The sequence below is a fragment of the Cynara cardunculus genome (assembly GCF_001531365.2).
Source record: "Cynara cardunculus var. scolymus isolate 2C chromosome LG 10, CcrdV1, whole genome shotgun sequence".
Lineage (NCBI taxonomy): Eukaryota > Viridiplantae > Streptophyta > Magnoliopsida > Asterales > Asteraceae > Cynara > Cynara cardunculus.
The window spans coordinates 21,421,628-21,432,256 of NC_037537.1; the positions used below are offsets into that span (position 1 = coordinate 21,421,628).

A 10,629-nucleotide genomic window follows, 5' to 3' on the forward strand; every position below is an offset into this window, starting at 1 on the left:
GTTCCATCCCCACCTAGGTTTCTCCTATTGGTCCTTATCCCGTATTTTATCATAGCCTAGTTACTATATGATCTCAATGCCTAGGTTTGAGTCTAGATATCATTTCTAATATCTAAATCCCTCAAACCACTGCTCTGATACCATATTTGTAACACCTCGGTTACGATTTCACCAAAATATAACATACGAGATATCATTTTCTAAGTAAACCACCAAAAGCTAATTATACTTTAATAAGTATTTCCAAATCCAAAACGAAAGCTTACAATCTTATAATTAAAACATTTACCAACCAAWAATCGGGACAACATAATAACTACCCGGATATATTTACAACCCAAAATAGAAACTAGACATAATTATATATATATATATACCAAGGTTTGGCAACGATCCCCAACTAATCACGAACTAACTACATCGGGTTCTTGCCTTTATCTTCTTTCTTTCCTTAAAAAAAAAGTGAACTAACAGAATAAGCACATGGCTTAGTGAGATAAATAGTCTAAACAAATKHTATTRAAATCAAGTCTATACAAATACACGGGAACCATAAACCAACCAATTGAATGGTTATATCAATGAATAATAAATTGAGAGTAACACTTACGAAATAAGGGTTGTCTATAATATAACCAAAGACCAAGTGCCAGAATCCAACAATTCACATGACATAACATGCTTATTACGAAATGCAAATTACAAGTAATCATCAAATGATACCAGGTCAATTCCTTTGCAAGGTACTAATATCATACGTTAGTCAAACGGTCTAAAGAAACATGTCGGAATAACCAAACAATGGAACACATAGGACTAGCAGGGAGCCCATCGTCACTGGGTATGCTCGAGCTCCTATGGTTCATGGAATACAATGCTTAGGACTGGCAGGGAGCCCGCCTTCATCTCCCGGGTATGCCCGAGTCCCTGTACTCGTGCCTCTCTTCACATTAGGCACCGAGTACGGCCAACAGACAACGAGAATGACTAGAATGTCTCACCAGTTCCTCCCCCTTCACCGGCATGTTGACATTCACCGTTTTCGGGACGGATCACACAAAGTAATCCCCGTACTTCCGGTTTCACAAGAAATCAAAGAAACAATACCGACGGAATATATGGATATCCAAACCGACCGACATTTCGAAAGAATTCGTAATYGAGAGATCAATACGTACAAAGACAAAAGACCAATAAAAACCGACTCTAAAGTCATAGAAATCACATACATGTAGATGGCACATAAATACACACTTAATACAATAATATTTGAATAGCTATTTAACTCACCTCACGACCGAATGTCAAATACGGTCAAACCGAACGACAAATGACCAACCTTGCAATYCAACTATAAGATACCCTCCAAAGGACTCAAACAAGCTTAAATTATCCCCTGGAGTTCATATATCAAATTTCGTAAGCATTGGTACAACCAAACACATTTTATYAWCTTAATCATGTCATAAGCTAACTTTAATTATATGCTGCARCTYTGTTTTTAACCTCTGTTTTACCTCACTTAAACTCAAAATCACACTTTGACTTCAACAGATGGATTAAAGTAGAGATGTATATCTTTCCAAATCCGCTGACCTCATATTTTTCTGATTTTTTTATGATTTTCTACGATTTTTACAAAACAGTGTTGTAACATGACTTTCAAACTCGAAAAATCATACTTTTATCCAAATAAGTATCCAATTCCATTCCAATCCTAACCAAACTCAGATGTTAACTTCATTTTATCATCATCAAGGTAAAATCAACAAGAAACCATGGTTCATTCATCCATTTCTACCAATTTCATCAAAATTCATCTTTTGTATAACAAATAGTCAACTTATTCATAGTGAAAACTCACTTATTTCTTACCATCTTCTTGCATATCAACCATATAATCAATGAATTAACTAATGTATATTCATAATCTGAGCATAATATCACAATTTCTACACTTATCTTACACATGCATTAAGTTTATATCACCCAAATGTCATCATACTTGTTACAACTTCAAGAACAAGAACAATGATTAGATTACCTTCAAATTGTTGTGTAATCATTCAAAATAACATTATATTCACCAACATAAAACCATAATCTTACAAAATCATCCACTAATTACAAACATGCAAAACCCTAATTTCCTTGATTGACACTAATTGCAAAGATTAAACTTAGTATTAGGAGTATACCTTCAATAATATTCACATATTCATCAAGAATTCATCACTTGATCTTTGATTCTCCAAGAATTGAAGTTGTTTGAGCTTAAGTGTGTGTAATTCGCACCTTTACTGTGTGTGCAAGTTATGGGACTGAAAATGGCCTAAAATGGGGTCTAAAATCGACTTTTCTAGGTTAAATCCGAGTTGGGTCGGGTTTGACCCGCCTAAGTACCCATTTTGACCACTAAACACTAAAAATAACATAACTTTTCGCTCGGAGCTCCATTTTCGATGAGGTTTTCGCCTACGCGTTCATAACGAAATAATCTACGACTTACAATAAAAATATTCCAGAAAAGATCTTATTAAAAAAAATTTGGTTTTACGAATCCATAGCTTAATTGTTGACGTTTTGACTCGATTTCTCCAATTTTCTCAATCTAACTCCGATTGGGATGAAATTTTCTAAATCCTCTCATATACTCCAAGGAAATATGACCTTAAAATTTCATCCCCAAACTCCCACTAAATCATTGGTTACCTTATATGGCCACTACTAATACACGTAGTAAAATTTCAACATGCTTAACATTTTCTCGCATGTAAGCACATAATATCCTTCGTAAAATGTAAATTAGGCGCACTTAGCAAATAATATGGGAAATTAGAATTGGGATGTTACAAATTCGACTTAACTGAAATGGTAAGGAAAAAAAAAACTAAAATTGAATCTTTTAAGCCGAAAACCAAATAACTCGAAACCATTTTGGTTTAGATGGGTTCTTCGATTTCAAAAAAAGAAATATACAATCCTAAATCTGACTTCATTCATCTAAGTTTCTAGATCCGTCACTGCTTATTAAATAAGCATGACAAAGACGAAAATTTTATCCGATAAGAGGCATGACAACAAACCGATCATCTTATCCGATGAGTTGACGTTTATAAATGATTTATTTTAATAGGAGATAATCATTTAATAAAGGATCCTTAGTTTATATCTTATTTTAATAATAGGTAACGAAATAGATATTTATATTACCCGGATCCTTTTTTTTACTTATTAAAATAAGGGATATTAAAAGAATAAATGATAAACGATAAGAAAACTATTCATTTTAAATTACAAATTATATTAATAAAAAATCAATCATATAAAATATACAAATACATTTTTTTAAGTTTTTATAAAAAAACCTTAATTATTATCTTAAACTTGATACAGAATAGTTTTTTAATATAATTTATTAATTTTTTAATTAAAATTTTATAATTATAAAGTTTTTAGATTTTTTATTTAATAAGTTGAAAAATAATACGAAAAAACGAAAGTAAAAAATATGGTTCTCACAAGAACCTCCGTTGAAATGCTCTATTGAAGTCGAAGAGTACCAAAGCTATGACTTTGAATTATTTAGAACCCTAAATCCGTCATGAATGCATCACCACTTACTTCAATCTCTCCGGTTCTGCGCCACCCACCGCCGCCCATCTGACGGCAAGACTCTCCATGCCCACATCCACAAGATTGGACTCGACCAATATGGAGCCCTTCCCAATACCCTCATTTCCATATACGCCAAATGTGGTCTCATCAAAGACGCCCTCCAACTGTTCGACCAAATGCCTCACCGAGACCAAGTTTCATGGGCCTCTATTCTCACCGCTTACAATCAATCCAACCTCCCTAACCGTGCTCTCTCCGTCTTCGCCCATTCATTTTTTCGCGATTGCTTGCAACCTGATCACTTCATTTTTGCTAGCTTGCTTAATTCTTGTGCTGCCTTGAACGCTTTACAGATTGGACATCAAGTTCATGCCCAATTCGTGCTGTCCCCGTTCTCATCTGACGATGTCGTCAAGTCGTCTTTAGTTGACATGTATGCAAAATGTGGATCGGTGGACGTTGCACGAGCTGTTTTTGATACCATTTCTTCGAAAAATTCGATTTCTTTGACTGCTATGATTTCTGGGTATGCCCGAAGTGGAAGAAAATCAGAAGCTATTGAGCTTCTTAGAAGCATGAAGGAAGCAAATCTGTTCTCATGGACTGCTTTGATCTCCGGATTGATACAAAGTGGACATTGGGTCGGTGCCTTTCATCTCTTCATTGCAATGAGAAAAGAAGGGATCAAGATTATCGATCCTTTTATTCTTTCAAGCGTTATCGGAGCTTCTGCTAATCTTGCAGCATTAGAACTCGGTAAACAAGTTCATTGTTTAGTTCTGGGACTTGGTTTTGAATCCAGTTTATATGTTAGTAACTCACTTGTTGATATGTACGCAAAATGTAGCGATATTATCGCTGCCAAGACTGCGTTTAACAGTATCGTTAGAAAGGACGTAGTCTCCTGGACTTCAATAATAGTGGGGTTGGCTCAACATGGAAAAGCTAAAGAAGCATTGGTGCTATACAATGATATGATCTCCACTGGACTCAACCCAAATGAGGTAACATTCGTTGGCTTAATTTATGCTTGTAGCCATGTCGGTTTAGTTGATAAGGGCCTTGAACTTTTCAAATCTATGGTCGAGTATTACGGGTTAAACCCTTCGCTCCAGCACTATACTTGTTTATTGGATCTTTTTAGTCGATCTGGGCATCTTGATGAGGCCGAAAACCTCCTTAACACCATGCCTTTTGATCTTGATGAGGCTGTTTGGGCTTCCCTTTTAAGCGCTTGTAAGCGGCACGGAAAAACCCAAATGGGAACCAGAATCGCTGATCGTTTGATGGGGTTGGGGCCAAAAGATCCGTCAACATTCATACTCTTGTCGAATGCTTATGCTGGTGCTTCTATGTGGGAAAATGTAGCAAAAGTTAGGAACTTGATGGCAACCATGGACGTCAAGAAGGAACCTGCTTATAGTTGGGTTCATTTAGGGAAGGAAAGCCAGGTGTTTTATGCCGGCGAACCATCTCATCCGATGAAAGATCAGATGTCGGTTTTGCTTAAAGATTTAGATGACAAAATGAGGAAAAGAGGGTATGTTCCTGATACTAGTTATGTTTTGCATGATATGGGGAAACAAGAGAAGGAAAACCAGCTTTTCTGGCATAGCGAGAGGCTCGCAGTGGCATATGGGCTGCTTAAGAGCGTCCCTGGATCGGTCATCCGTGTTGTGAAGAACCTTCGTGTTTGTGGAGATTGTCATATGGTTTTAAAGTTGATCTGTAGCATTGTTGGACGGGAAATCATAGTTCGTGATGCCAGCAGGTTTCATCATTTCAAAGACGGGAGATGTTCGTGCTCGGATTTTTGGTAATGGACAGTGGTTTTCTAACGAACAAAATCAATTTTCTACAAGTTTAAAATGGATGGTTATCTAATGGAGTTCCCAATCAGTAGATTTGATGCACGATAGTCAGTACATGTGTGGTAAGGGGTATTTATGAGACTCGAACTGGTTTTGAGTTAGTCAAGACATATGCTCGTGGGAGTGGGCACATCTAAACTTGATTGGTTTTTTGGTCAGCAAGATAAGATCCCACCATGCCGGTTCACATATGAGATCTCAAATGTTCATGTTTAAACGTGAAGACCTCTATTTTATGAGAATGCAAGAACACTCTTATCACATGTGATAATATGCGTGAGGAGACGCAGACGAAGTGTTCTACGACTTAGGCCGCACCAAAGGTTGTTTGCGTCTATGATTTAGCATCATATATGATGGTCTTGATGGATTATAGTATCATATCAACACCACCCTTTTGGGTGTAAAGTGTAAACTATCTTTCCATCTGCTCTCCGAAGAAATTGTGACTTACCCTTTACAACAAATTTATCACCTTTCATAAAATGAGCTGTCTACAAACTTATATCATCATTTTCTTGTAGCATTTCAAGTTGTAATTCGATTTGTTGGACTCTAAAGACACATTTTTCTCTCTTATCTATTCGTTGGAAGCAAATTGCGATCTTCTTCGGCAACATGTATGAATCATCTTGATTTCCCTCCGACACAAATAGACATTAATTCCTTATCATAAATCCGTCTTGTTTCGATCCCTAGCAATGCCCGAGAAAATTTGAGATATGTCAAGTTAAGCCCTCAAGTTTTCATAAATGAACCTTGGAACTTTGTTTTTATGATGGAGCTAGTATGATAAGGCCCGGGCTTTTTGGGCATAGTCCCTGGACTTCCAAGCCTGTTTTCCGATAAAGCAGTTGGAAGACATGGAGGGTATCAATTCAAATTTTTTGCCTAGACGAGATATGCCTGTAAGCAAAAAATAAGGTTGAGGCTTTTTTTAGCATGGGTCGGATTAGAAAATGACTCAATTGGGATTTTTCATACTGGATTATTTTGAATTTTTCCGAGCCAGGCCTGCCTCGAGATCTGCCTAATTGGGATTTGAGGGCTGGCTTAGACCGTGCTTTGTTCTTACTAGGCATAGGCTTTTTCAGACAAGACTGCAGGGGCTGTTTTAGCAATTGCTGAATGATTTGATGCAAAATGATTAAGTGGTCAGAATAATTAAGAGACTTTCATGATATAGTGCAAAATGAAATATAATTGTTTAATAATTACGTACAGTGAAATAAGGGCTTCTTAATGATTAAGAGAGATCCATGATACAAAATCATTCAGAGGGTTTCAAAACCATTAAGAGACAGACTTTTTTTTTGCCAAACAAGATTCACCTTTTAACGATTCAGAAGTTGTCTCTTAATGGAACTATTAAGAGGTAAACAAACAGGCTTACACTTTTTTGTGCATCTCTAATTTGGAAGGACGTTAGTGTAACTCTAAAGAAACTCAGGGGGTAAAAATGTACATAACAAGAAAAAGGGTGCCATTGTCCACACGACGTCGTTTTGCTGTTGAAATACGACTATCTGTAGCAGGTAAAGAGTCAACTGTCATCGTCTTCTCTAAACGACTCCGATTTGGGGGTTTTCAGAATCTTCAGACGGTACGGCCGTAAATCTCCAAGATGGAAGGAAATCAGTCGGCTTCCGCCGGTGGAGGTGGAGGAGGGCCGGCGCCTTTTCTTCTCAAAACGTACGATATGGTTGACGACTCTTTGACGGACGAAATCGTATCGTGGAGCTCAAACAGGAACAGTTTCGTCGTATGGAACCCTCCTGAATTCGCTCGTCTCTTGTTACCAACCTATTTCAAGCACAACAACTTTTCCAGCTTCATTAGACAACTGAATACTTATGTAAGGGATCGCTATTAATATTTTATTTACATTTTCTCAGTTTTAATTCAACTGTTTAGATCAAGTTTGACCTACTTTATCTCCATTGATTTGTTCATGTATGAATCGTTTATTTTGTAGAATATTTGATTAATCAAGTATTTATTTGATCATGGGAAAGGTGTTTCTCTGTTACAGACAAATTTAGTTCCAGAGATCTCTAAAAAATAGGGTATTTCTCGAGAAAAATTTAGGGTTATGCTTGATGGAAGCAAAATAAACGATGGTGGATTTCTCCCTTAAAATGACGTGAAATCTTTTAGCTTGCTGATACTTGTCATTATGATTTGCGTCTCTGGTTATCAATGATGAGTAACCAAACAAATAATCTCAAGGTCTTGCCTCAAAGTTGAAATGGTTTATCTGGTTCGCATCATAATGCAAGTGTTCAAATATGCTCCTAGAGTAGTAGAATTTATATTGTTAAAGATGGCTTATTGTGTATTAGTTTTCTTGGATCATGGGTAGGTAGTTCTCCATGATCTGGAAAGGATATGAATTTGCTGTTTCTCCAAAGGGTGTGTCCGAGATACTCTTAGTCTTACGGGTGGTTTACTACTTGTTTACCTCCTCGAGTAAGAGGCGCTCACCCGGTCAGAGGTGCTGCTGTTTATCAAACCCCTATTACCAGTCCATGATGCTGACCTAGTAAGATATGGGAGGACTCTTACTACAAGAGATGAGAGTGATTAGTGCTGAGACTACGTTTTCACCGAGTTAGCGCTTACCCAATTTGTGTTGGTAAACGGCCTCTTAGACTTGATAACAATTTATGCTTTTGATTTTTCATGTTTTTTTGTGTTCTATGGGTGTTTTTCACGTGGGAGCAAATCAGCAAGGTCGATTACATGGTTCCTGATTGGAGTTTGCTACAATCTTCACGAAGGGACTTTAAGGAAGGAGTGATGGGTGTCTTTGCAACCCTTAATCGAATATATAGCGGAAGTTACTTGTTGAAAGATGCCCAAAATCTAATATAGTGTACGTGTTATGTGCATTCCCCAGTGATGATGCTTGATGGAATTGTTTTGAATGTATCTGTTGGTTGCTATTCTGCACAGGATCTTGTGCAGGTTTCACATGAACATGTGGATTGGGGTTGTAGCCATTAACGTCAAATTATTTACTATGAACATATGTAGATTTGGCTAATATGTTTGCAAATTATTACTAATACTATGGATTATATATTGTTTTTTTCTGGTTGAGCTTCTGTTCTAAGAGCTTGTGTATAATGAAATTAAACGTGCAATTAATCTCCAGTATAATTGATGAAGTTGAATGGTTTTGTTTGACAGGGTTTCAGAAAGATCGATCCTGAAAGATGGGAATTTGCTAACGAAGAATTTGTGAAAGATCAAAAGCACCTTCTGAAGAACATTCATCGTAGAAAACCCATTCATAGCCATAGTATTCCTCAATCTTCAACAGTTGATCCTGAACGAGCAGCTTTTGAGGAAGAAATCGACAAGCTTACGCGTGAGAAAACTTCACTTGAAAAAAGCGTCTCTAGGTTCAAACAACAACAACCCGCTACAAAACTTCAACTTGAAGACCTTACTCAGCGTGTGAACACCATGGAGCAGCGGCAAGATACCCTGCTAGCGTTTATGAAGAAAGCGACACAAAATCCCGAATTTGTCGAGCACCTTGCTCGGAAACTGGAATCCATGGATTTTTCAGCCGAAAACAAGAAGCGGAGATTGCCACGCTCTCGGGTTTTCCCAGATGATGGTCTTGTAGACAACCACAGCCCTCAGAGCCCCTCTAGACCAGATTTCGGGAACGTTTTCCACCATGATTTCTCAAACAAGCTTCGGCTCGAGTTATCACCAGCCGTTTCAGACATCAACTTCATTTCAAACAGCACTCAAAGCTCCAATGAAGATGGCGGAAGTCCACAAATTCGATTATTCGAAGGCTGCACCCGGACCCCACCTGGCGGGCTCCCATTTGCACCAGAAACTCAAGAGCTTTCTGACACCTGCACATCATTCGGTTTCAACATGGAATCTTCTTTCATGCCCAAGACCGGGCCCTGCAACAATCCAAGTGTCCGTTGCTTGCAGCCACCTATCGTGGATGCTAACGAAGAAAGCGACGGCCATTTATCCTGCCAGTTGAATCTCACATTGGCATCTTGCGTATCACAGATCAACCCATGTCAAGAAACCGATACAATCCCACCATCATTTGAGGATATCGGAAAACCGTCAGAGTGGACGGCCAATGCCAGAGTTCCAGAAAAGAACCGATCATCACTAGTGGGTGAAAACGAACCAACTAAGCCTGCACCGCCTGCAACCTCCCAGGCTCGGGTTAACGATGTTTTCTGGGAGCAGTTCTTGACCGAAAGACCAGGTTCTTCTGATGTCGAGGATGCAAGCTCGAATCTGAAGTCAACACCATCGTATGAACAAGAAGACCGAAGATCGGGCCATGGATCATTTGGGAATTCAAGAAACATGCAGAATCTGACTCTTTGAGGTTAAATATCCAGGTTCGTTTTATGTAATTACTTCCAATTCTAATCTGTAGTTTGAATAAGATATTGTGATGAACGAAATAATTGCCCGTTGATTCGGGTTAAACAGACAGGTTATTATCATAATTATATATTATTACACGACTCTCAATTACATACTTTGGAGCAAATATGATATATATCGAGAGAAATTCATATGTGAATCGTTGAAACAATGCATATGAATCATATGAGTTCACACATGCCGGTTGTTTCAATTATTCACATATGAATCTTCCCTCCTCCTTCTTTCGAGTGGCATATACTTTGTACGTTTAGTTTAGATTCTTTTTGTTGCAAGCTGAAGGTATTTGGAGAGATTTGCGTACTTACCTTCTGGACTCTACTTCTGGATGAGATATTACTAGATATGTTTGCTTTGTTTTTTTCTTTTGTTTTGGATTCACTATTCATATTGGAATTTGGGTTGCTTACTTATAACTTAGTAAGCTTCATGTTTGGATAGCTTATTCGTTCAGCCATACACGAGTGTTTCTTTACGGTTTAATCGTTAAGCTATTAAGCCAAAATGACTATATTGAATAAGTCAAGACCTCTCACTATTCCCTGTTAAGTAACCTCAAACAAATTAGTACTAGAGATGCTCTAGAAAATAGAAATAATCCAATCCTCTTTCTTTGCCTCCCTCAAGCACGAAAGTCTCCTGTTCAAGGGACAGACAAATTTATTAGATAGATGACTTAAACCTAGGGGTGGCAATG

At 37.7% G+C, this 10,629-nt stretch overlaps 2 protein-coding genes across 2 annotated transcripts; both read left to right on the plus strand.

Moving 5' to 3' along the window:
• Nucleotides 1-3,608: 3,608 nt before the first annotated feature.
• On the plus strand, nucleotides 3,609-6,040 carry LOC112520269 (pentatricopeptide repeat-containing protein At4g14050, mitochondrial). The gene has a single exon (XM_025128575.1). The coding sequence runs from the start codon at nucleotides 3,609-3,611 to the stop codon at nucleotides 5,436-5,438; it is 1,830 nt and encodes a 609-aa protein (XP_024984343.1). The 3' UTR covers nucleotides 5,439-6,040.
• A 996-nt stretch (nucleotides 6,041-7,036) lies between these two features.
• LOC112520319 (heat stress transcription factor A-5-like) lies at nucleotides 7,037-9,991 on the plus strand. Its single transcript, XM_025128663.1, has 2 exons — nucleotides 7,037-7,344; nucleotides 8,682-9,991. Exons 1-2 carry the CDS (start codon nucleotides 7,114-7,116, stop codon nucleotides 9,867-9,869), a joined length of 1,419 nt encoding a protein of 472 aa, XP_024984431.1. The 5' UTR covers nucleotides 7,037-7,113; the 3' UTR covers nucleotides 9,870-9,991.
• Nucleotides 9,992-10,629: the final 638 nt, after the last annotated feature.